Source organism: Denticeps clupeoides, chromosome 5 (genome assembly GCF_900700375.1).
Source record: "Denticeps clupeoides chromosome 5, fDenClu1.1, whole genome shotgun sequence".
NCBI lineage: Eukaryota > Metazoa > Chordata > Actinopteri > Clupeiformes > Denticipitidae > Denticeps > Denticeps clupeoides.
Genome location: NC_041711.1, coordinates 1,198,710 through 1,223,823, shown reverse-complemented (window position 1 = coordinate 1,223,823; position 25,114 = coordinate 1,198,710). Strand labels below are relative to the sequence as shown.

The following is a 25,114-nucleotide window of genomic DNA, read 5'->3' as shown; positions in this document are numbered from 1 at the left end:
TTTTTTTTTTAACACTGTGAATTTTGAGCTTCTTTTCTATAATCCCACATGACGAACACAAACCACCTCCCACCAGTGACGGAACCCTGAACCCTGTTGGGTCGTGAACTCATCAGAACTTTACTTTGTGCTGAGTGGGGTTCAGGCCCTTCAAACGAACACTTGAAATAAATTACCTCAGTACAGGACCTGCGTGTCGTAAATCTGGTGTTAAAGTCTCAGGATCTCAGCCACCTGTGTGTGTGTGTGTGTGTGTGTGTGTGTGTGTGTGTGTGTGTCAGTAGATCAGTGGAAGGAGGGGACAGAAACGCTCCTCCAGCTCATGGGTCCGTGTCATTGTTGTGCTGCTCTCTGATTGGTTTTATGTGTCTTTTTGATCAAACAATAAATTGGCTACAAAAACACAGTATCTTTGTCTGAGAGACAGAAAAAGGTCAAGATGAAGGTCCACTCAACTTTTTTTAATAAAATAAGACCTGAGCTTGTGACATTTTGTGAATGATTTTATTAAAGGTGTTGCGTCAACGAGAAGTTAATCATCAGTCACGTCGTTGTGGACGGACAGACGGAATTTATCGAAGCTGGAGTCCGTCCATTCGTTGGTCATCTGATGGTTTCCTGCTGCGCTGTTGGCATCTCTGCTGTCCAGGTAGGTCTGTAGCATGCGGAAGAACTATGAGGGGAGATGAAGAATTAATCACTTCATTTATTTGATGCATATTAGATGGCTGGTTCAACCATTTCCTCTGGGATTAAAAAAAAAAAAAAAAAAAAAAGATTTTCTGATTCTGATGAAAACATCTAACGAAAGGTGGACAAAGTCGTGATAAGATCAACTTTTATTAGTCCCACAAGTGGTAAATTGCATGTCACGTCAGAAAGTGGATAGAAACAAAGGTAGCAGCAAAAAATAAATATGTATATATCTACACAATGTACAATCCATATCTACACATGTACAATGGGTATTTGATGTGTGTGTTTGTCTGTGTGGTCTTTGTTGAAGAGCCTGACAGCGGTTGGAAGAAAAGACCTTCTGAACCTCTCCTTCCCACCTTGTGGGTGCAGCTAACCCTAGTGGGTGGTAGTAGCTCCTGTTGTCTCCTGTCACTCACCCCCTCCGCTGGGTCCAGAGCCGGCCCTCCGGATCAGCCTGTTCAGTCCCTACCTGTCCCCAGCGGAGATGCTGCTGCCCCAGCAGACCACACCGTAAAAGATGGCTGATGCCACTACAGAGTCGTACGACGCCTTCAGGAGTGATCTGATGTGCGGGGAGTCTGGGGTTGGTGACTCCTACCGAAAGAGGAGAAACTCACCAGCGTCCTGCTGTCAGGATTACTGAGCTGCCTCCACTCCTCCATACTGGTGGGGAGACGAGAGTCGACAGGGACTAACAGGAGAGACATAAAAGCAAACAGTACCAGCCTACACACACACACACACACACACACACACACACACACACACACGGTTACGTGTTACTGCAGTATAAAAAGGTACAACAGAGTTGGCCATTGCTCACATCTCTCTCCGGTGGCCGCTGGAGGACATCGTCGGTGAGATGGTCTGCGGGTGTCCAGCGGCTGCTGCTTATAAAGCGTGGCCCCGTCTCATTTGCATTCACGTGGGAGTGTAATTAATCGGCTTGTCTGATGTTCAGGGTGCTGTATCCCCCGAGTGGAGGAACCATTCCTCTCCGGTGTCCAGGTAATGGAAATGACTTTCAAGAGAATTCCGGACCAGAAGCAGACACCATTAGCCACATTCTGAGCGTCTCGCCGCGCAACCAACCCGGTTCATAAACAGAAACACGAGGAGAATTTACACACCCACCCACAAACACAGGAAATAGCAGTTCATTTATTTTAATGCGTTCAGCATAAAATACACAAGTGGAATAAAAGTTCGACCCTCCAGCTGGTACTGATGACCACACGTACCAACGATGTAGTCCAAAGAGCTCCTCCTCCACCAGCACCAAAGCATCTCCTGTCCTGGGTGGGTGTGGCCCATTGGACTCGTGAAGGCACAGAACGAAGAAGACAATTCTGCAGGACTTCACTGGAGAACCGTCAGCAGTGAGGAACCCCCCTCAGCCAATCAACTTCCACAGATCATTGGTCCCGAGTCCGAGTTTATTGCCACGAGTCGTGTGTCTTAGTGAAAGTCTTAAGGCTCAGGAATGGTTGGCTTCGTCAGGCTGCCTGTAGTGGTTGTAATTCATCAATCTGAGTATATCCGTGTGTGTGTGTGTGTGTGTGTGTGCACTTTGGGGATAACATCATTAATTTCACTTTAATTAAAACTCTCCAGTGTTAAACATTCCTATGCAACACGTCAGAAATCGGGTAAAATCCGTACAGGAAAGTTCAGTCACTTCTCAGGAATCAAACCACGATGGTCACAAGTACTTAATTTTTCATCATGATGATGTAGGCCCGCAGTGTGTATACGTGTGTGTGTGTGTCGTGCGTCATCTCCTCTCAGTACGTCTCGGAGTCGGAGTCCAGCTCGTGGCCGTAGATGGAGCGCCGCTGCCGCTGCTGCTGCTGCTGGGGTCCCACGCTGTTGAAACTGCAGTAACTGCTGTACTGCGGCCGCTCCAGAGCGCCGCCTTTAGGTGGGACAGAGACGTTGTTAAGGGCACTGGGGGACAGGCAGGGCGCCGTGCTGCTGCTGCTGGGTGAGGCGGGCATCATGGAGGCCAGGATGAGGGCAAGGCAGTCGGCCACATCCTTGTTCGGGGCGCAGGCCAGGGCAGGAGTGTAGCCTGCAAAGATCGGAGGGCCCCATTGTAGAAATAACTTTTTTTTATGTTCTATCTCTCACATTTGAAGTGTACCTATGATGAAAATGACCTCCCTCATCTTTTTTAAGTGGGACAATCGCCAGCTGACAAATATTTTTTTGTATTGTATGCAATATATATAAGTTTATATATATGATCAAAACTGCATTTTCAGGGCGTCTTTCTAAAACCCAAGGTCACCTTACACTTCACATTTCACAACAAAACAAAAACTAAACTGGAACCCAGGCGTGCATTTCTTGGTGCCTGTCCCATGTCGGGGTCAAAACATTTCACCAAAGCAGTTGGTTGACTGGTTGCTCAAAGTAAAAACTAAAGTAAACCTCTTCAATCAAAATCCACTCAGCGCTGCATGTGTATGTGGCCGGACGCGGGTCTCGGATCCGCCACCGCAGCAGCTGCGTTTCCCTGCGCTCTACGCTACGGCTTTTCGCTCCACCGTGAGGGAGAGTTTGGCCACGTCCCATTCTGTACATTAGTGCATCATTACATCCCCCTCTACAGCCTTCTCAGTTCGTAGCAGGAAATACATCACCGTTCTCGTCCACAGCCAATACGCTCGCGCCTTTCAACAACAGCTCCTGCACCACCACAGTCAGCCCGTTCCTGGCCGCGACGTGCAGTGGACTGTGGAGTGGAAATACATCAGATGACTCCGAAATACTGTAAATAAGGAACCTCTACAGCTCAGCTCATTAAAAGCACCTACGTCTGCAGAGCCGCGTTGGTGGCGCTGATCAGGTTCCTGTCGCTAATCTTCTCCAGAATTGACAAGGCACTGGTTTCATGGCCCTGTGGGGGGAGGACAGTGAGGACCGAGGGGAGCGGAATGAGGACGGGCGTGGACGCCTAGGACGAGAGAGACACACCTTGCTGCAGGCCAGGTGCAGCGCCGTGTTCCTGTTGGCGTCCTGCAGCATCAGGTCGGCTCTGGCGCTGTTCACCAGCACCTCTGAGGCGGAGAAGACCACAACAGAGCTTCAGCACGCACCTTCCATCCTTCAACCCGCCCACCAGCACCACTCTGAGCACCCACCCACGCTGCTGGTCTGGCCATTCTCGGCGGCCATCATGAGCGGCGTTTTCCCGCCGCCATCGGCCCGGTTCACCTGCGCGTTGTGGCCCAGAAGCAGCTGCAGACACTCCACGTGGTCGGTAAACGCTGCAGCATGAAGAGGGGTTCTGGGGGACGGGGCGGAGGACAGGACTCAGTTCACTGTAACAGTGGTTCACCTGGAGGGTCACGGTGACGTCCCCCGGACAGACCTGCTTTTCGCGTCCGCGCTGTTCACGATGGAAGCACCCAGAGCTTCAATCAGCATCTCTGCTGCGCCTTCATTATCATTAATCCTATAGAATAAAAAAGAAGATATGGGATCACAGAACAGTCCCCCACACACCCACACCCACACAGCAGCCCTTACACAGCACAGTGGAGGGGGCTGAACCGGCTGCCCTCGGCCTTGCTGAAGAACTCCTGCTCCAGCAGCACGTCCACACAGGAGTCGTGACCTGCAGGAGCAGAGCACCGTTTCATCTACAACCATATTCATACCTTTATTCATAAAGCCCCGGCGCATAACGCAACATTAATCACAATCAATATCCTCACTGTGACTATTATTTTAAACTGGAAATAACAGTCAAGTTAGTGACTTGAGGCGGTGGTGGCCTAGCGGGTAACTCTGAAGGTTGCAAGATCAAATCCCGAGCCGCCATGGCGCCCCTGAGCAAAGCGCCTCCTCGCGGCAGCCCCCTGCTCACCAAGAACGATGGTTGAATACAGAGGACACGTTTCATTGTGTCGCCGTGTAATGTGCTGCTCTGTTTCATTTCATTCAACATCTTAGAATCCTGTGTAAAGGTGTGTTTTCAGCTGCTTTTTAAAAAGCTAAGATGGAAAGCGAGAGTTTGATCTACAGCAGGTTTGGAGCCCTTCACTGCGAAAACGGATTTATAAAAAAAAAAAAAAAAAAAGAAAGTCAAGTTTTCTAGAAATATTTCTCATGTTTTTAATCAAAATAGAATAAGATGTTATTTTAAAAACAAGGTATCTAACTTTTGTTAAATAGTAATAAGATTTTCCAGCTAATATCATGGATTTAACCAGTACCAAGGTATGGAGATATTTCGTAAAGATTGTTTCCTTACTTTAAGACTGAGGCCACTTGCTCAGCTTCTACGTTTTAGAATAGTTAGAAATGACAACACAGCTGGGTTCATTGTGACCTTTTGCCTGGTTTTAAGGCATTTTGTGATTTTTTTTTTTTTCCTTTAAATCATGCTAGCCAAGTAAATTTTAAAATTGAAATTATTCTCAACATGAAACAAGCACAGCACACGCTGACACAGGGAAACGTGTCCTCTGTATTTAACAGTCACCCTTGGTGAGCAGACGGCAGCCATGACAGGCCAAAGCATCAAGGGGACCTTCTGATTACGGGGCCACTTCCTTAACCGCTACGCCGCCACTGCCCCTTAATTCTAAAATCTAAAACAATGACATGAGGACAACACGATGACACTGATGACGCTGTACCATTATAACAGGCCCAGTGCAGAGGGGTGAAGCCCTGGCGGTCCGTGACTACGGGCGGGTTCTTCGCAGACTGGGTCACCTGCAGCAGTAACCCCAGCACCCCCACGTGACCACATGCTGCCGCCAGGTGCGCAGCGGAGCGCCCCCTGCAGTCCCGGACCAGCACACTGGCGCCGTGTTGCAGCAGAGCCTCCACACACTCCTCATGGCCCGTCACGGCCTGCGCTGACCAAACACACACACTGAGACGAGTGTTGTCAGCCGACGTGTGTATGTACGCACGATAAAACGTACCCCTCTGTGGAGGGCTGTCCGTCCCCACTTGTCTCTGGCGTCCACGCCGGCTCCTTTGTTGAGGAGGGAGTAAACACAGTCGGTGTGGCCGCCCAACACCGACAGCATCAGCGCAGTCCTGCAGTGAACACACGAACACACACACACACACACACACACACACAGACTCGTTGTTCATCACCAGGCCCGGGCTCCGACCCACTTACATCTGCGGCACCACAGTAAACCGGTTAATAAACCCAGCTCTCCGCCGGAACAATGACGCTCACCCGGTCACATGACACTTACTGCCCAAGCCCATCCCGGACGTCCACTGCGCCAGGCACGTCTGTGCTTCCAATGAGGAGGCGCAGGCACTCGGAGTGACCGTTCGCGGCTGCAGCACAGACAGAAGAGCGAGAGCACAAAAAATTACCAAACCTGCAGGTTCACAGCTCCTGGTCCAGGCTACGGTCATGTCAAAACTGGACTATTGCAACTCTCTCCTGGCTGGAGCTTCTGCGGTCACCATAAAACCCCTCCAGATGGTCCAAAACGTGACAGCCCACCTCATCTTCAACCAGCCAAAACACCCCCACGTCCCGCCTCTTCTCACCTCTCTCCACCGGCTCCCGGTAGCTGCTCACATCAAGTTTAAGTCCTTGATGCTGCCTACAGGGCTGTAAATGGAAGTTCTCCCTCTTACACCAACACACTACTAGATACACTCCTGCACGCCCTCTTAGATCCGCACACGAAACGAGACTAAAAAGTCCCTCTTCACGGGGTCTCTGGTCCCAATCCACTCTGGTCTCCTTTGTTGTCCCTGGCTGGTGGGACAACTTGTCCTGCTCCATTCGACTAGCCAAGACTACCACCACCTTTAAGAAGCAGCTGAAATCCCACTTGTTCAAAAAGTATTTCAGACGAGTCCAACACACACACACACACACAAAATAATCTCATCTAGCACTTAACAATTCCCAGCATGTTCTATTCCTGACAAGTTAGTCCTTATCGGGGCTCTTAGTTTTGTAACTCAAAATCTATAGAAACCGAATGAGAATTGCTGGTGTCCTCTTGTAATTCGCTTTGGATAAAAGCAAGTAAAGTAAAGTAAAGTAAATCTGGAGAACTTTAATCCATGAGCACATATTCAGGTGTGTGTGTGTTTACCTGCAGCATGTATCGGTGTTTTCTTCTGTCTGCTGTCCTTCACCAATATTGATGCTCCCTGGTTGATAAGGACATCCACACACTCCACATGACCTTTGTACGCGGCCAGGTCCAGAGGTGTCCGACCGTCCTCCATCCGAACCTCCAGGTCCAACAGAGACTGAACCAGGACCTCCAGAGCTTGGTGGTGGCCATGGTATGCCTGAAACACATACACACACAGAGCCATGAGTCTGTTGAATGAAGAGGCAGTGTGGGACTTCTTGTGAATGTCCACTTACTGCCAAGTGCAGTGGACTGACAGGCGCACGGACGTCAGAGTCACTTAGGAGGTCCATCCCTGACGTCTCCATCAGCTGACAGACAGACAGATGCAGAGTTAAATGAGAGCATCCCTCCGCTTCGTGTAATGTTGGGTCGATTCGGCCTTCACTCACCACATCTAGCGGCGTTTCGCTTGCAATCTGCAGATAAACAGAAAGGAAGGCGGAGTCAGTAAACGACAGCACCGTTTCATCATGTGACGCGCAACGCCGGGGTCAAGTCGTGAGGCGGGGCCTCACCAGTTCCAGACAGAGTCGGTGTCCATAAGCAGAGGCGTAGTGGACAGCGTTGTAGCCGTGATTGTCCCGGATCCCTGGGTTGGCGTCGTTCCTCAACAGATACTCCAGGCACCTGGAGACAGAGAGACAGAGAGACAGGAACTCACTGAAAGATGCACGGAATAAGAAGACACGATAACGAATCTGCATATCGATGGGCCTGGATGAACTTTCCACCCTTCTTTCTTCAGCATTTCAACATTGAGGGCGCAGCGATGCACACTACACATGCTGCTGTACGGTATGGCTTCTACCAGCTTTTCTTGCCATATTCTGCAGTCTAGCATTCATTTTTTAAATGAACCAATTTTTCCGAAATGAGCAGCCTTTGCATGCGATTGCACTTTGTCTGATGTTGATTAACGCTCGTCGCTGTTTAATGGTGATGTGGATTTCAGCAGAAATTGAAAGTGAAGTGATTGTCATGGTGAAACACTGCAGCACAGCACACGGTGACACGGTGAAACGTGTCCTCTGTATTTAATCGTCGCCCTTGGTGAGCAGTGGGCACCATGACAGTTGCCCGGGGAACAGTGTGTGGGGAAAAATTGATGGTGAACGCATCACAATGCACACCAATGAGGACTCACACCTCTATAGCTAGTGTCTCTGTTCCAGAACTGTGTAATAATGTCCAGACACGAACGCGTGGCTGATGTCTTACTTCCCGTCGTTGTCAGCCGAGGCTGCGTAGTGGAGGGCGGTGCAGCCGCGCTGGTCCACGTCGTTGACGCCAGCGCCCGACCCCACCATGGCGAATAGGCACTGGTAGTTACAGTTGGCAGCGGCATAGTGCAGGGGAGTCCTGAGAGACACCGAGACGAACGACAGGACTGAGTGCAGGAGCCCGGCGCGTGGAGCGGCGACCCAGGACGTCCTTCACTTACCTTCCAAAGCCGTCTTTCCTGTTGAAATCGGCTCCAGAGTTGAGCAGCAGGTTCAGACACTCCAGATTCCTACAAGAGGGAGGACGAGCATCAGATGACACCCACACACACCCACAGACAGCAGTAATCTGTGTCTCTCACCCCCCTGCAGCAGCTGCATGTAAACAGGTCCTCCCAAAGTCATCAGCAGTGTCCACGTCAAAGCCTGGAAAAAAAGAAGACGGGCGTTCAACACCTTCACACAGCTGTGGACCAATCCGGAAAGATGAGCCCTGTGTGTGTGTGTGTGTGTGTGTGTGTGTGTGTGTGTGTGTGTGTGTGTGTGTGTCTCACCAGAGGACAGGAGTTTTCGGCAGCAGTCAGAGAAGCCACTGAGGGCAGCAAGATGAAGGGGGAACATTCCATACACTCCCCTCCTAACACACACACAAAACGTAACGTTCAAAACCGGGATTATTGCTCCCAGATGTGTGTGTGTGTGTGTGTGTGTGTGTTTACTTGGCTGTGTTGGCCCCGTTGGAGAGAAGCGTGTTGATCAGCAGCTCGTGTCCGTAACGCGCGGCGATGTGCAGCGGCGTGTTCTGGTTCTTATCCTCACAATCGATCTCCGCTCCTGCACGTACATTTGGGATTTAATAACTCATCGCGTTTTCAACAGTCATCTCCAGAGACGCTGTCCACCTCCAGCTGACAGCCACGCCTTTAATCACAACTGCAGGTGTGTTCACGGTCGGTTAGGTGCTAGTAGCCTAGCGGTGTAACACACTCGTCTGTGAACCAGAAGACCCAGGTTCAAACCCCACTTATTACCATCGTGTCCCTGAGCAGGACACTTAACCCTAAGTGTCTCCAGGGGGGGACTGTCCCTGTAACTACTGACTGTAAGTCGCTCTGGATAAGGACGTCTGGTAAATGCTGTAAAATGTAAATGTCAATGTGCACAATCATTTACACCTTCAGCATTTATCAGAGCGACTTACAGTCAGTAGTTACAGGGACAGTCCCCCCCCTGGAGACACTCAGGGTTAAGTGTCTTGCTCAGGGACACGATGGTAGTAAGTGGGGTTTGAACCCGGGTCTTCTGGTTACCCACTAGGCTACTACCGTCCTACAGGAACCAGATCACATGACTTTCAGCACGCCTGGCGGGTCAGGAAGCGGCCCGGAAGGTTCCGGGATGCCCCCGGCGCCCGTCATGGCTGCCCACGGCACACCGAGGCCGGCGCAGGGTTGAACGCGAAGGTGCTGTGCAGACTCACCGTGTTGAATGACTGCCTGTGATCTGGAGAATAGGCCGTGGATCGCGGTCATGTGCAGCGGAGTTTTCCCGTCTTTACTCTACACACACACACATTTTACAGATGAACGCCAGTCCTGCTCGACGGAATTCTCCCGTCTTTTTCCGGAAGCATCTCACCTTGATGTTGACGTCGGCGCCATTTCCCACCAGCAGCTCGAGGCAGTGGGCGCCGTGGCGTGAGGCGGTGGTGAAGTGCAGCGGGGAGAAGCCCTTCTCGTTGTGCTGGTTGACGTTGGCGCCCGACTCGATCAGCTCGTTGACCACCACGTCTTGACCTTTATAACAGGCCAGGTGCAGCGCCGTGTTCCCGTACGCGTTCGGCTCGTTGATCTGCGGACAGACGGGCAGCTGTGGAAACTGACGCGAGGGGCGGAGCAAAAACGGGGGCCGGCGCCACTCACGTCCACCCCGAGGTCCAGCAGGAACTTGACCACGCCGATCATCCCGCTGGACGCGGCGGCGTGGAGGGGAGTGTAGCACTTCTTATCCTTACAGCTGAGCTCGGCCCCGTGGGAGACCAGCAGCTTCACCACCTCCAAGTGTCCTGAGGGAGGAACCGAGCGTGAACCACGGTGGACCACGAGGCAGATGCTCCGTGTGTCGTGTGTGTGCTGCAGCGTACGACCGTGAACTTCGTACCCATGTAGGCGGCCCAGTGCAGCGCCCGCCGGTCCTTCTTGTCAAAAGCGTTGATGTTGGCTCCTCTGGACAGGAGCAGTCGCACCATCTGGACAAGACGGAGCAACCGAATGAAACGCGTCCAAATCCACGCTGCTCAAAAACACACAGAAACCATCAGAGACCTCCAGGTGTCCACCGAAGGCGGCGTGGTGCAGCGCGGTGCGCCCCGCCCGGTCCGACACGTTCACGTTGCTGAGCAGCGGCGCCAGGGCCTCGGCGCAGCGCACGGCCTTGTTGGCGGCGGCCATGTGGAGCGGCGTCTGCCAGTTCTTGTCCCGCGCGTTCACGTCCGCAGAGTGCTTCAGCAGGACCTCCACCGCCTCCTGCGGGACAGGCGCCGTTACCACTGGGTCTCTGTCCACCTGTCCCCGCGCGTGCCGGACTCTCTGTCCGTCCTTCCGTCCGACTCTCTGTCCGTCCGTCCGTCCGACTCTCTGTCCGTCCGTCCGTCCGTCCGACTCTCTGTCCGTCCGTCCGTCCGTCCGACTCTCTGTCCGTCCGTCCGTCCGTCCGTCCGACTCTCTGTCCGTCCGTCCGTCCGTCCGTCCGTCCGACTCTCTGTCCGTCCGTCCGACTCTCTGTCCGTCCGTCCGTCCGTCCGTCCGACTCTCTGTCCGTCCGTCCGTCCACCCGCCCACCTGACTTTCTGTCCTTCCGCCCGACTCTCTGTCTGTCTGTCCGTCCATCCGTCCGCCTGACTCTCTGTCCTTCCGCCCGCCCGACTCTCTGTCCGTCCGTCCGTCCAACTATCCGTCCGTCCGTCCGTCCGTCCGTCCGTCCAACTATCCATCCGTCCGCCCGCCCGCCTCTCTGTCCGTCCATCCGTCCGTCCAACTATCCATCCGTCCGTCCAACTATCCATCCGTCCGCCCGCCCGACTCCTGTCCGTCCATCGTCCGTCCAACTATCCATCCGTCCGTCCAACTATCCATCCGTCCGCCCGCCCGACTCTCTGTCCTTCCATGCAACCGCGTGCCGGACTCTCTGTCCGTCCGTCCGTCCAACTATCCATCCGTCCGCCCGCCCGACTCTCTGTCCGTCCGTCCACCCGCGTGCCGGACTCTCTGTCCGTCCGTCCACCCGCGTGCCGGACTCTCTGTCCGTCCGTCCATCCGTCCACCTGCCCGACTTTCTGTCCTTCCGCCCGTCCGCCTGACTGTCCGTCCGTCCAACTATCCATCCGTCCGCCCGCCCGACTCTCTGTCCTTCCGTCCAACCGCGTGCCGGACTCTCTGTCCGTCCGTCCGTCTATATGTCCGTCCATCCACCCACCCGCCTGACTCTCCGTCCGTCCGTCCGACTATCCGTCCACCCGTGTGCCGGACTCTCTGTCCGTCAGTCTGCGTGTCTGCCTGACTGTTACCTCACTGCAGGACGCCACAGCTCGATGAAGTGGCGTAAGCCACTTACTGTCCTTGGCATTGACTCTCGCCCCTGTTAAAAAAAAACAAAAAAACACACAGTGAATTTCACACAGTGAAATGTGTCCGCTGCATTTAACCCATCACCCTGAGTGAGCAGTGGACACCATGACAGGCGCCCGGGGAGCAGTGTGTGGGGACGGTGCTTTGCTCAGTGGCACCTTGGCGGATCGGGATTCGAACCGGCAACCTTCTGATTACGGGGCCGCTTCCTTAACCGCTAGGCCACCACTGGCCCGCCAAAGGTGCAGTGGCCGCCCCACATTTACAGAATGACCGTCAATCGCTGCATTTACACCCTGGCTTTAACCCAGTGTGAGGTGGTTTTTATGCTGTGTTTTCAGAACTCTTCAACCTCTTGTTTAATTTACATTGCCCTCGGAGGGGGTCGGGACTGTCCCTGTAACTACTGATTGTAAGGGACTCTGGATAAGGGCGTCTGGTAAATAGCATAAATGTAAATGTATTGGATTTTGAAGCGAAGTGTAAAAAATTCCAACATTAGCATTTTTACAAGACACGTTCAGCCTGTTCAAGGTTCCTGTGAGATCTGTGAAAACAGGAAAGAGAATCAGTTTCACCTGATAAAATCAGCAGCTCGATTATCTCAGCGTCTCCCAGGTACGCTGCGGCGTGGAGGGGCGTCCGCTTCTCCCCGTCCTGAAACAAGAGCAGAACGTCACGCACAGAACCGGGCGTGGCGCCTGGCAGTAGGGAGGAGGATCTACCTGCACGTTCACGTCCTCCTTCTTGAATATGAGAGAGCGGACCTCGTCCGGGTCCACGTTAAATATCGCATTTATGAGAGGAGGCTGAAAGACAGGGCGTGTGGTTTAATGCACATCCACAGGTGAATGAGGCGGGGTCAACAAGATAATCCAGATCATCTGTAGCTGCGTCCCAGGGGTGTACCAGGTACTTACAATACCCACAACTGTACTGGTGACACTTGTGTGACATTTTCTGACCAGGAAACGGTCACATGTACACTGTCATACACGCCCACACGCCTGAGCCAATCAGACTGGGCAACTATCATCATCATCATCATCATCATAGTCTAAGAGCTGAAGAGTGTCCCACGTCCATCTGACGACAGGACACAAAGCTGCATTCTGAACGTCTCTGCCTTTTCATGTCCACAGACTGGAGCTACTTAACGCCATCACCATGGAAACGGCCCTTTGACATTCCCTCTCGTCCGACGGAAGAAAGAAAGGAGAACACGCACGTCCGGCAGAATTATAGCTAAAATAAAACTGTCCCCTGTCCCTCTCACACGCACACACACCGCGTGCCACGAGCCGGACCACAGTTCGGTGATAAAATCCGATTTCCGACCTTCCGTCTCGGCTTTGATTCAACGTGGACACCCACCTGGTCTCGGAGTTTCAGAACCGCCATGTTTCCGCCGCAAAGTGAACGAAAAGGAAACGAAATGACGGCGAGAGAAGCCTACATACTTCATCACTCGTAAACACAACAGGAAAACGCCATGACATTACCGCCAGCGCCGCCTCGGAAAGAGCGGCTCACAGATTGGTGGAGCGCGAACCAGCGTCCGAATAACACGGACGCTGATTGGTCGGCAGCTCTGCGTCGTCCGCAGCCAATCGCCTCGTCTTGGACGGCAGCGACAGTAAACGTAAGACGAGAATAAAACCTAAAATGACAATACCGGCAACTGTGCTGTGATATTGATTGAATAAAATGTTATGCTTCTGTTTTGACGAGGGCACCGTGCTGCTCCGAGATCAGCGTCACCCACACATTTTCCGAAAGGAAATCCTTCCACGTGGTGTCACCAATGCGCAAATTCTTCTTCAAATTCATTTACATTTTACAGCATTCACCACACGCTTTTATCCAGAGCGACTTACAACCAGTAGTTACAGGGACAGTCGTCCCCCCCGGAGACACTCAGGGTTAAGTGTCCTGCTCAGGGATTTGAACCTGTGTCTTCTGGTTCATAGGCAAGTGTGTTACCCACTAGGCCACTACCACGCTTTTCAGAAAAAAACATAGCGTGATAGGGAAATGGAATCACAGAAATAAAACAAGAGTCAACTCGGATAGACCAAAATCTTTGGTCCTGGTCTTCTATAGAGTTAGAGGAGGAGGTGAAGGAGAAGGTAGAGGGGGAGTGTGTTGTTGGAGGAGGAGTGTGGAGGTAAAGGAGTATGTTGGTGTAGGTGGAGTTGGAGAAAAAGTGTGGAGATGGTGTTGAAGGAAGAGGAGAAGGTAGAGGGGGAGTGTGTTGTTGGAAGAAGAAGTTGAGGAAGAGTGTGGAGCTCCACCACCTCCACACTTTTTCTCCAACTCCACCTACACCAACACACTCCTTCACCTTCACACTCCTCCTCCAACTCCTCTGGGGCAGTGGTGTTTCTTCTCTAACACACCTCCAACTCTATGTCTTTATTTATTTGATTTGATAATTTGATAACTAATTTGAGGAATTAAATTTCAATAATGTTCAAAATAACTGATGTTGTGAGAAGGTGGGGGGAGGAGGAGGAGAAAGTGATGGACAAGGAAAAGGGGGTGGAGGAGGAAGTGGTGGTGGAGAAAGCAGAAAAGGTGGAGGAAGAGGTAGAGAAGGTGGAGGAGTGTGGAGGAGAAGGTAGAGGAGGAGTGTGTTGGTGGAGGTGGAGGAGAAGGTAGAGGAGTGTGTTTATTCCTGGACTTTTGTAGTCTGTTTCTGTCCAGCTTGGTGGCTCAGGGCGTCTTTTATGCAAGGGTCTGGCAGTGGGCACCAGAAAAACAGAGTGCACAGAATGAACCAGAAGACCCAGGTTTGAGCCCCACTTATTACCATCATGTCCCTGAGCAAGACACTTTACTCCAGGGGGACTGTCCCTGTCACTACTGAGTGCAAGTCGCTCTGGACAAGGGTGATCGAGACGGATCGAGATCACCAAACATTCCACCGTGGCACACTTTCATTTTGGGCCATGACAAAAAATTCTGGCCCAATGGCAGCTGTGGATGCTCCAGGTCTGTTACTGTGATTAAAAATCATTTGTCATTGTGCAGAGCCATGCTTTTACATGTTTTTTTTGTCACAGTACCCTGATCTGAAGGGTGGTGGCACCTTAACTGCTGCTATATAACGTGTGAAAATTTGAGGAAGAGGAGGTGGAAGGAGGCACTGGATTACCTAGAGGGCAGTGGTGGCCTAGCGGTTAAGGAAGCGGCCCCATAATCAGAAGGCTGCCGGTTCGAATCCCGATGTGCCAAGGTGCCACCGAGGTCCCGTCCCCACACACTGCTCCCCAGGCGCCTGTCATGGTGCCCACTGCTCACCAAAGGCGATGGTTAAAAACAGAGGACACTTGTCACTGTGTGCTGTGCTGCAGTGACTCACAATCACGTCACTCTCAATTCAGCTACCTTAAAAAAAATTAAGGATTACTTTTAGAATACTGCTGTTGCAGTGAAATGTGGCTGCATCACATACAAAGATTAATATGAATTGTTGATATTCAAGTCATGTTCAGTTTACTTTAGTGTGTTAGCTTGGCCGTCACCGTATTTGGGAATTAATTTGTAATTTAATTACAAAGAAGTTGTAATCCATTACAAAATGTCTGATTTAATTACAGTTACTTACTGTATCCATGATTACAATACCAGTGTTTAGTGTTGCTATATAACCACTGCCATAAAAAAAGTCTACATTAATTCATAATTTACAAAATTAATGTTTCATTACTTTTTTTTTAAAGTAATTGAAATAGTTACACTACTATTACATTACATTTTAAATTAAACGAATCACATTGCCAAAGTCAGTTTCCCAACACTGGTCCCACGTGGGACTGTGACGTGCATAAATATTATTCATGAAAGCTGAGCAAAAAGGCATAATATACTTCCCGATATCAATTTTTATATATATATATAAATAGCCAAGTAACATGTTTCAACAGGAAAAAAAAAAAAAAAAAAAAACACATGCACTTATCCTTAAAAGATGTAAAACAGGTTACTAAGACACAAAATAAAAATAATAAGCCAAACCACGGGCACACATCTGACATCACGTGACCTGTTATATCAACCATGATATCCGGCTCGGAGGAGAGCTGCAAGCCCTGGCCCTGCCATTCGTGTTGACGCTGATATGCAAGAAGTGAGTGAGAAATTTGCCACCCACAAACGAACAAATACAGCAGAGCTGCTTTACACACGACTTCTGAACGCATGACACACACTGTACATTTTTAAAACCCCTTCACATTAGTCAGCAGCTGCCTGATTCCATATACTTGTGACTTTGGTGCAAGATTTGGGGTTTGGTACATTGTCCACTTATCACAAATCATCAACTCCTGTGTGCAGATGTGTTGTCAAGGTGATGGTGACGGTGACGATTCTGTCCTCCCGCACTCCAGAGAGCTGAACAACCCTCCAGTCCACCACCATCACTTGTTCCAACGGGACCTGTGCCGGGACGAGCCACCTTCCAGCCCTGTCATCAAGTTTTGACCGGTAATGTGAAGGTAAAGGGTTACGGAGACAGTAGGTTGGACTAGATGTCCTCACAACACACTCTGGGGACAACCTGTGCCATAACCTAGAGCAATCACAAAAAAAGCTCCTCTGTGGACGATGGAGCCTCACCAGGTAAATTCTTAAATGAGGTCTCACACACACACACCATAATCTCCTAAAGGGACATGAGTGACCGTGGCCATGCCAGAATAATTGGAGTTCATATACTTAATATTAAGATTAATATTCTTGAAGAAAGGTATAATGATTTAATTCATCCACCTTCTGCCTCTAATAAAATGTCCAATGGTTGAGACAATAAAGAAATGGTCTGAGAATTCATGATTTTATTTGAATTACTTCTAATATACACCAGCTATAATAAAAATAATACCAATGAAGGGCACACAAAGTGATTATATGAGAAAGTATCATACAAAATGTACAAAAATATCACAATGTATGGTTAAATGAATGACCAGGTGTTCTTTCTTCTTCTGAGCTGTTGCTGTTACAAAATATTACTCAGTAAATATTCATAAAAATACTTATTTAAATCCATTCTGTGCCAGCTGCCACCAGTCACTACTCGGCTGAAGGGTGGAGCTCTCTGTGCATCATGGGGGCGGGGTTCTCCCATTGTAGGTGGCATGAGGCATGCCAAACTTGTCAGGAGCTTCCTGCTGAGAACAGAGAGAAGATCCTCAGCGCAAATGTATGATGGAGTCTAAAATCAAACCATGTGACTTAACGCCCGTTCACATGAGTTCTCCTCACTCAGGGCGTGGCCATATTTCAATAAACTACCACGTGTGGGGCTTCAACCTTAAATAAAAAGCATGAAAAGAACCAACGTCACCTTCACACTTATTACTCCACATCCACAGCATTTACCAGACGTCCTTATCCAGAGCACCTTACAATCAGTAGTGACAGGGACAGTCAGGGTAAAGTGTCACCTTCTCAGTCATCTCCACAGAGTGGTGAAGTGACAGGTCCCTCTCCAGAAACATCCTCCGCTGCTCGGTGCTGGCCAGCCGGCAGGTCAGCCAGGTGCTGAGGGTGCAGCAGCACATGCCCAGGCAGGTGAGGGCCAGAGATGCCAGGCGGGGCGGGTGCAGGGCACGCGTCCGCAGGAACTGCACGTTCAGGATGCCCCCGATCAGGGCGCAGATGCAGCAGGCAGTGAACACGATCATCTGCCGAGCACACACACACACACACACACCCCCCCAGGAGCATCACCATCATCACCACAAGCACCTTCCTGGGTCCGGGTTCTGCCTGTGTGTGTGTGTGTGTGTGCAGTGATATAATTTAAGAGCTTACGACCAATCCAGAGCGCTTCCTGGCACACAGCATCCCGCAGAGTCCACAGAGGAGAAACTAAGTCAAGTGAAGACACACACACACACACACACACACACACACACAGCACTCAATGACAAGAGTGGTCTCTTTAATCTAAAGTAGAAAAAAGAAGAAGAAGAAAGACCGTGAACCTACACACACCCCACTCCACACCGGCAACATGTCACCTGCCGGGGACCTGAGGAGCTCCAGCGTCCCCAGCGCGATGCTGGACACGCCCACCCCCACCTGCAGCGCAGACAGGACCGCGAGAGTCCAAATGATCTTCCGACTGGTGCACATCCTCCTGCAGGCATCGTCATTTCACAGCGCCGGCTTTCCTCCAGGCACCATCAAAGCTCCACCGCGTCCCGGTCCCGTCACATCGGACTGGCGCCTCCACAGACCCGCACATTTATGCCACGGCACGGTCACGTGCTCGACCCCGACCTGCCCTCGGGCCCCACCCACCCATTTACCAGCACCACGTTGGGTCACGGCGGGGTGGGTTATTTCAGTGTCTTCCTTTTTTTCCCCATGAACCTCCACGATGATTCCGTTTTCATAAATGCACGACTAACAATAGCCTGTGTGTGTGTGTGTGTGTGTGTGTGTGTGTGTGTGTGTGTGCATGCGTGTGTTATGTAAAGACTTCAGCAGGACACTGGACCATTCTTCTCTTCACCGAGCTCAGGGTCCCACAACAAGGGCCGTCATGTCCTATTAATCACAGGGTCCTCGCCTCACTGAGCCTAAAAGGCCGTGGAGAACAGACAACGTTCTCGACTCTCTGCTCGGCCCGGCCTGTGAAACACTGGCGGAGAAGCAGACAGCTTCGGTCCATCATCTGCAGGACGAGCTTTTTATCCTGGAGCGTCTGATGGCCCTGCCCGACCTCCATCTTCATTAGCAGAACAGGAGCTCATGGAGTCCGAATTGGAGGGCAGTGGTGGCCTAGTGGTTAAGGAAGTGGCTCCGTAATCAGAAGGTTGCCGGTTCGAATCCCGACCCGCCATGGTACCACTGAGGTGCCACTGAGCAGAGTCATGGCTGCCCACTGCTCACTCAGGGTGATGGGATAAATGCAGAGGACAAATTTCACTGTGTGCTGTGCTGCTGTGTATCACATGTGACAATCACTTCACTAAAAAAAAAAAAAAGAATTATCGTCTTCATGATGAAAGCCAAACTCTGGAACATGGAAGTCCTGCTCTTCACACAAGATACACTCTGAAGAAGATCCTACAATCATGCACTTCATACCCATATTCCAGATAAACAGATGTGGTGAAATATAGCGAAGTCACACATTTACATGCGTTAGATTTGAACTTCTCTGTAATCTCAAATCTCTGTAAGAATTAAAAAGGCCTGAAGAAATCCACTCAATTAAACCCACAAGTCCAGCCATCAATCACACGCAACATTTTCCTTGGCAAATAAGAGCGTGTCAGCGATGCAGCAGGGTCACCATGATGTCCCGCCGCTCTCAGAACGGATCAGGAGGACCTGCAGGCTTTCATGGCTCCAGTGAACGTTGAAGAAACGGTGGCGAGTTTTCCACCAAATTCGCGAAAGCTTTGCATGGGAGCAGATGCAAATTGGGAGAGAAAACAGACCCAACCCACGAGCCATCACCGCCAGCGACCTTGCTTCTCCCCGAGTGACATGAATTGGTCCCTTATTAGCATTAAGGTCAGCGCAGAACGGTGCCGTGTCCAAACAGCCACATCAGGGAGACTTTACTGGCCTGAACTGACAGCGCTGAGGCTGCACTGCAGCACAGGGCTTCATCACCCAGAATGCAACACCGCGAGACTGGAGAAGATCTCATGGCTGTAGACCCTGTGGTTGAACAATTATTTATTATTTTGCACACTACAATTACCATGAGCATCCCCATGAGAAAAAATGTCCAAATTCATAATCAAAGGCACAGTTGATTTCACATTATGTCCGTATTACATTTTAAAACTGTAGTTTTAAGGGTCATCGGTGCATTAAAAAAAATACATGGCACAGTGAACATTAAACTGGTAAAAGCAGCAAAAAAAAAATCTGATCTGAAGTTGCTGCCAGTTTTAAACGGAAAAAGTCCCATACGTGGGAATATATATACTAGACATTGGTGTAACAATGCACTATGGCACAATACTGCTGCAGGTCAAGGACAGAACGGTACACATTGTGAGGTCCATTGAAGTTCCCCTGACATGAAAATGTGACTTTGTGAACTTATTTAACATTAATATGAATTCCCCTGGCCTGTCTATGGCCATTCTGCTTCGCCAAATCTGGAATTTGTCCCCTTATGTTGTCATAAGGGGAATTTTTCTTTACTGAAAAACGGCAGAGAAAACTTCCTGTCCGCACCAACCATTGTGGTTGGTGGACGGTGCTGATGATGTCATTTCCACGAATGCCCCTCAACTTATATAGGCCGCTCTCCTCCTCTGTCCTCCTCGTTAGCATTTAAAGCTACAGACACCGAAAGGGTGCATCCTGGGAAACCTCATCGTGGGACTGGACCAAAGTGGCTGTAATTCTGCACCAAGGCTGAGTTAGGGGACCAATTAGACCGATATAAATAAAAAATATATATAAAATCATGTCAGGGGACCTTTAATATTAACGTAAATATAATCTATTAACGTTCATGTAGGGAGATGTTATAGGTGCATTTGGACCCCTTTGTCCGGCATTTTCATTAGTAATAATTTTTAATCGTTGTCAGTATAACCACCAACATATTATCCATCTATACATAGAGTTGATTCTCTATGTAATAATTCTACATCAAACTCAAAACTGACTTCATAGAGTAAAGCCCTACAGTAACGTCATCAAGAGGCTATGAGGGAACTGCTCCACCATCTGCATGTGTGTGGAGGACTTTTTTTTTTTTACTTAATTGAGGGATTTTGCACTTATTGGCAGACTGAGGTACATTTCTTGTGTATAAAATGTGATTCTATTTTGTTAAGAATCAAAGAGGAATTCTATATAAAAAAAATATAAAACGTTTTCAGTTTAACTTACTTCAGTAGGCTGAATTGTGAGTGTTTTAATAAATTGATTCATCTACCAAACTGCATTGTCAAACCCCTGATCCACAGGTGCTCCTTCCTTGACTGACAGGTTGACGGGTCCCCCTTTGGGGCTCCAGGTCACACGCCATCGAGCTTGGGGAAGGCGGCGGCGCTCAGGATCTCCATGCAGTTGGCTGTGATGAGGGCGCCCGTGATCTGCCTCCAGTGCTTGGTGACTGGGTTCTTCATCTTGTCCAGGGCCAGGTGGAGGTCCTGGATCATGTCTCTGTAGCCCTCCCCATAGCGCATGCTCCACAGATGCAGAAAGTCGTAGGCGGGTTTCCACATGGACTGGGCAAGGGGAAATGAGGTGGATTCAGTGGGGAACGCGGTGGAATTCCTACTCCCACGCGTCAGAACGTCCCGGGACTCACCTGGCTGCTGACCTCTCCGCTCTTTCCCCGGTGAGGGGCTTCGTAGGCGGCGATCTGAGCGCCGGAGAGCCGGCCAAGCCGCTCCGCCAGCTCTCTCCACCTGACCCCGAGTTCCACTGCCGTGGACAAAATCACGGTGTTCTGGATCAGATGTGCAACCAGGCCCTGGGCATCCATCTTCAGCAGGCCCTTTAAACAATAAACATTTTTCACGTAAGCAGCAGTTTGGATGAAATATCTTCATCAATTAACCTTTATGAAATGACAATAGAAGTAAATGTTGCTCACTTGACTATAAAATATATTGTGTAATATTGTTGATGAATAAAAAAAGACTAAATATCATTCACAAAATAAAAACTATTTTTGTTGACGAAAATGAGACGAGACGTTAATTCCTCTTGTTTAATCGCGTCATTATTATAATTCGGTATCTCTTTCTCCCATCCGGTGGCACAGATGACATCACTTCCTCAGTTCCCGTTAACACATTACTTATATTTCAGAAGGCTTGTGGTGGGTTATAGATATATGGTGGTGGCTGGGAGAAAAAAAACAAGAAACGGAATGTTTGTCGAAAAAAAACTGAAAAACATTTACATTTACATTTATGGCATTTATCAGACGCCCTTATCCAGAGCGACTTACAATCAGTAGTTACAGGGACAGTCTCCCTGGAGCAATTTTTAGGGTTAAGTGTCTTGCTCAGGGACACAATGGTAGTAAGCGGGATTCGAACCCGGGTCTTCTGGTTCATAGGCGAGTGTATTACCCACTAGGCTACTACCACCCTAAAAAAATCCGATTGTCTTCTGTGTTGCGGAATGGATGTCGATTATTTAGTCTATAACGTAATAACAATATAATAATAACATAACCTTGTTCTATTTATGAAATGGGTTTGATTAAAATAAATAGTTTTTGTCTGTTTTACTATATTGACTGGGTTAAATAGAATTTTATTACAAAAAAAAAAAAAAGACTAAAATACAATTTTTCGTTGACTAAAACTGAAACTTGAGTAGACTAAAACCAGTCTTGACGTGACTAAGACAAATAAAGACTAAAATTAAGACAGGCCGCCAAATCAAACTATAGTTATCAGTAAACCAGTAAAAAAAGAAAAGAAGAGGAACTAAGCGGGGCAGGAACACTTACAATCATAAGTTCATGTTGAAACTTTCTGCGGCGCTTGTCCGTGTGACAGTCCTCCTTGAGCTTCTCCAGCACGCAGGCCACCTTCTCGGCTTCCGTCTCGGCGTAGCTCCGCACCATCGTCTCCACGGCGGCGCCCGAGTACCCGAGCGCCCCGGCGAAGGCGGCCCAGCTGGACACGCGCTCCGTCACCAGCGTCTGGATGGCGGCGTACATGTACGTCAGCTTCTTGAAGGGCAGCGTCATGTTGTCCAGCAGGGTCTGGGCCGTGACCTTCAGGCCGGAGAAGTCGATGACTTGCTCCCGGGTGATCAGCTTGACGTTCTTGCTGTGCACCAGGCCGATCCTTCCCCGGAGGCAGGCTATGTACCACTCCTTCACCTTGGACTGACCGGCCGACCGCACCTTCTCCATGGAGAGGATCACCACGGTGTCGCCCTTGAAATATTCCAGGAGGTACTCCACCCTGGGCTGGCGCAGCACCGATTTCAGCGCCACGCCGTACCACTGGGCATTAACTGGCCGGTCCTGGAATGTGGCGTGTTCCTGGACGCCCTCCTCAGGGATCAGCAGGGATCTGACCTCCCGCCGTTTGTCAGCTCTTCTGAAGGCCTGCTTCTCACACCTAAGAGGAGGAGCATCAGGGGACGTCACAGAGAAGCTGGTCAGGACCAGTCCCTTGGAGTCTGACACCGAGACGGCGAGGTCGAAGGGGCTCATCTCGCCACTCAGCGTTTTTGAGAGTTCCAGCGGCAAGTGAAGAGCCTCGCCCAGTTTCAGCTGGTCCGCGGTGACCACTTGGCGTCCAGCTTTTACCTCGAACTTCGAACCCGCAACACTTGTGGAAAAATGCAGATCCCTCAGGCCGCCTGGGCTAAACTCCTCCTTCCCCCACAGATGCAGGAGCAGCGGCGGCAGGTTCCGGCTGCCCCTCTGAGGGTCCGAAAAGGGCAGCTTCTGTGGGATGCTGCTGTGAGAAGACACCAGGATGAGCACTCTGAAGGACGGATGGATGTGCTTGGGGCCGTAAACCGCCACCGCGACGCGCCGCTCCAGGTAGTCCCACACCGAAGAGGCCGGCGGCTGGAGGAGGGACGCCTCCGCCACCGCGATGACGTACTGACGCGGCCTGAGGTCACCGAGCCTCATTTTTAACGTGTTCTTCAGAACACTGCACTCACTGACCTTCTGATATGACCCTTCCTTCCTATGGGCAACAAGTCCCACAAAAGTGGTCATGACCTGGCTGAGGGGATCCTTCTTGACTTCTGCGGCCAGCTTCATCTCCAGCAAGATGCTTTCTTTGACGTTGAGGTTGCTCACGCTAACCTCCAGGAGGGGACTCACTGTGCTTATGTAGCTGTTGTTGAGGCCTTTGGGTGGGTCCAGGTGGGCCTTGAGGCTGATTTCCTGGGCTTCTCCGAGGAGGACGTGGCCCTGTGGTACATGGGCGGCAATGCCGGCGTCGGGAAGCTCCACCGAGCCACCGCCACAGTCCACCCTGCCGACGGCGTGCGTGTCTGCAGCCTGCGTCTGCGCCCAGCCCGGGCTTTGGCTGATCACGCCGAGGTCCAGGCAGGAGCGGGTCAGCTGCCTGTGGCTGAGCCATGCCATCTTGTAGGCCTCTCGGTCGTTCTTCAACCACTCAAAGTCTGGGCTCATGAACAGGCCGGAGGAGCTCGGTCGAGCTTCTCTTTTCGGGACCTTGTTCCGCAGGTCCTCCAGGACGTCAGAAGCGCTTCTCCACCTCGCTGAGCGATTGAAGGACTTCCGCTTCCACTCCAAAGCGTGGCTGAAGTTGTTCTCGTCCGAAGACGAGCTGACCGAGTCTTCATTCTGGGCACCAGAGAGGTCTTTGGCCTCAGAGGTTCTCTGAACAATATCATCTAAGAAAGGGTTGGAGCCAGACAGTTTGTTCCAGAAGGGATTGGTTGTTTTTGTGTGCTGGGCCTCAGCCATCTGAGCCGACCAATCAGAATTCTCGGCCGCGTCACTGTAGGAAATGAGGTTCCCTGACAAAAGCAAAAGTTTTACAATTAAAAAAAGTTTTTTTACAATTACAATCTGGTGAGCATGAATGAAAATGACCTTACCATGTTGAGGGCTGCTGCTGGAGTCCTCCAGATCGATCAGCGTCCCCTCAGATCTGCTCCTGGACAGGGTTCCGATGCGGCGAAGGGACGGTTCTCTCACTACTGCCATGTCTTACGATGAGGACGCGAGAAGACGACTGACAAGGAAGGACAAGGAAGACCGGTTGACATTGTTTTAGTACATCAAACTTGTCCTGAAAAGACCCTTTTACCATCTACATATTAGACATGGAGATCCATGACTGCATCTCCCATCATGCAATATGGGGCAGTGGTGGCCTAGCGGTTAAGGAAGCGGCCCCGTAATTGGAAGGTTGCCGGTTCGAATCCCGATCCGCCACACACTGCTCCCCGGGCGCCTGTCATGGTGCCAAGGGTGGTGATGGTTAAATACAGAGAACACGTTTCACTGTGTGCACTGTGTGCTGTGCTGCTGGGTATCACAAGTGACAATCACTTCACTTTATGACTTCCATGCTGCCTGCCGCATCAGTCCCATGGGTCTACTCTGCAAATTAAAAATTGTAAATTAAAAATAGGGGTGGCTCAAGGGAGCAATTTGGGCAACCACCGCCATTACCCCAACCAATCATGGTTCAATCTTTCTTCCATTGGTCTGGAGCGAGTGAGGAACTGAGTCCTCGCTGGTTGAACGTTGGGCTTACCCGGACATGTAAATGTGACTTTGTGGGATTATTTAACTCCTTATTTAACATGAATACGAGTTCCCCCGGCCTGTCTATGGTTCTGCGGTGGCTAGAAATGGCGATGAGTGTAAATCGTGCTTTGGTTATTCCGAGAGCAGCAGCTCAGACGTTCGGATCTGGAATTTCTTCACAAGGGGAAAACGTGGACACGACTTCCTGTC

General features: G+C 50.4%; 3 protein-coding genes across 6 annotated transcripts in view; all 3 read right to left on the bottom strand.

Annotated features, from left to right (window-relative positions):
• Positions 1-1,840: 1,840 nt before the first annotated feature.
• ankrd28b (ankyrin repeat domain 28b) lies at positions 1,841-13,204 on the bottom strand. The gene is made up of 28 exons (XM_028979785.1): positions 13,066-13,204; positions 12,417-12,500; positions 12,270-12,348; positions 11,631-11,701; positions 10,390-10,590; positions 10,226-10,313; positions 9,988-10,130; positions 9,704-9,916; positions 9,546-9,624; positions 8,785-8,899; positions 8,620-8,702; positions 8,428-8,491; positions 8,287-8,355; positions 8,064-8,204; positions 7,361-7,472; positions 7,235-7,261; positions 7,079-7,153; positions 6,798-6,999; positions 5,931-6,018; positions 5,643-5,760; positions 5,349-5,568; positions 4,234-4,321; positions 4,076-4,159; positions 3,846-3,991; positions 3,679-3,761; positions 3,519-3,601; positions 3,345-3,436; positions 1,841-2,770 (listed from the first exon to the last, which is right to left on the bottom strand). The coding sequence occupies exons 1-28, from the start codon at positions 13,090-13,092 to the stop codon at positions 2,484-2,486; spliced, it is 3,162 nt and encodes a 1,053-aa protein (XP_028835618.1). The 5' UTR covers positions 13,093-13,204; the 3' UTR covers positions 1,841-2,483.
• Positions 13,205-16,517: 3,313 nt separating this feature from the next.
• tmem196b (transmembrane protein 196b) lies at positions 16,518-18,558 on the bottom strand. 4 transcript variants are annotated; one of them, XM_028979816.1, is made up of 4 exons: positions 17,692-18,558; positions 17,515-17,571; positions 17,145-17,384; positions 16,518-16,868 (listed from the first exon to the last, which is right to left on the bottom strand). In XM_028979816.1, the coding sequence occupies exons 1-4, from the start codon at positions 17,836-17,838 to the stop codon at positions 16,803-16,805; spliced, it is 510 nt and encodes a 169-aa protein (XP_028835649.1). In that variant the 5' UTR covers positions 17,839-18,558; the 3' UTR covers positions 16,518-16,802. The 4 variants fall into 4 exon arrangements, with proteins under 4 accessions (XP_028835649.1, XP_028835650.1, XP_028835652.1 ...); XM_028979817.1 differs by having other exon boundaries at positions 16,518-16,865; XM_028979819.1 differs by having other exon boundaries at positions 17,698-18,558.
• Positions 18,559-18,627: 69 nt separating this feature from the next.
• macc1 (MET transcriptional regulator MACC1) overlaps positions 18,628-25,114 on the bottom strand; it is a 7,181-nt gene continuing 694 nt past the window's right edge. Inside the window, exons 2-5 of the mRNA XM_028979791.1 lie at positions 24,247-24,383; positions 22,157-24,165; positions 20,999-21,187; positions 18,628-20,915 (exon numbers count right to left, since the gene is read on the bottom strand). Of these exons, the coding sequence (XP_028835624.1) occupies positions 20,703-20,915; positions 20,999-21,187; positions 22,157-24,165; positions 24,247-24,355 (2,520 nt within the window). The 5' untranslated portion in view covers positions 24,356-24,383 and the 3' untranslated portion in view covers positions 18,628-20,702. The remainder of the gene's footprint in view (positions 20,916-20,998; positions 21,188-22,156; positions 24,166-24,246; positions 24,384-25,114) is intronic.

Bases quoted from the DNA above. Each gene is read 5' to 3' on its own strand.
- ankrd28b (XM_028979785.1), bottom strand. From the start codon at position 13,092: ATGGCGGTTCTGAAACTCCGAGACCAG. The intron at 9,917-9,987 runs GTGAGTGGCGCC...GTCTGTCCGCAG, and splicing joins TGCTGGACCTCGGGGTGGAC to ATCAACGAGCCGAACGCGTA. The intron at 8,356-8,427 runs GTGAGAGACACA...TCCCTCTTGTAG, and splicing joins CATGCAGCTGCTGCAGGGGG to GAATCTGGAGTGTCTGAACC.
- tmem196b (XM_028979816.1), bottom strand. From the start codon at position 17,838: ATGTGCACCAGTCGGAAGATCATTTGGACTCTCGCGGTCCTGTCTGCG. The intron at 17,572-17,691 runs GTAGGTTCACGG...CACTTGACTTAG, and splicing joins CGGTGTGGAGTGGGGTGTGT to TTTCTCCTCTGTGGACTCTG. The intron at 16,869-17,144 runs GTGACACTTTAC...CTCTGTTCTCAG, and splicing joins CTGTGGAGATGACTGAGAAG to CAGGAAGCTCCTGACAAGTT.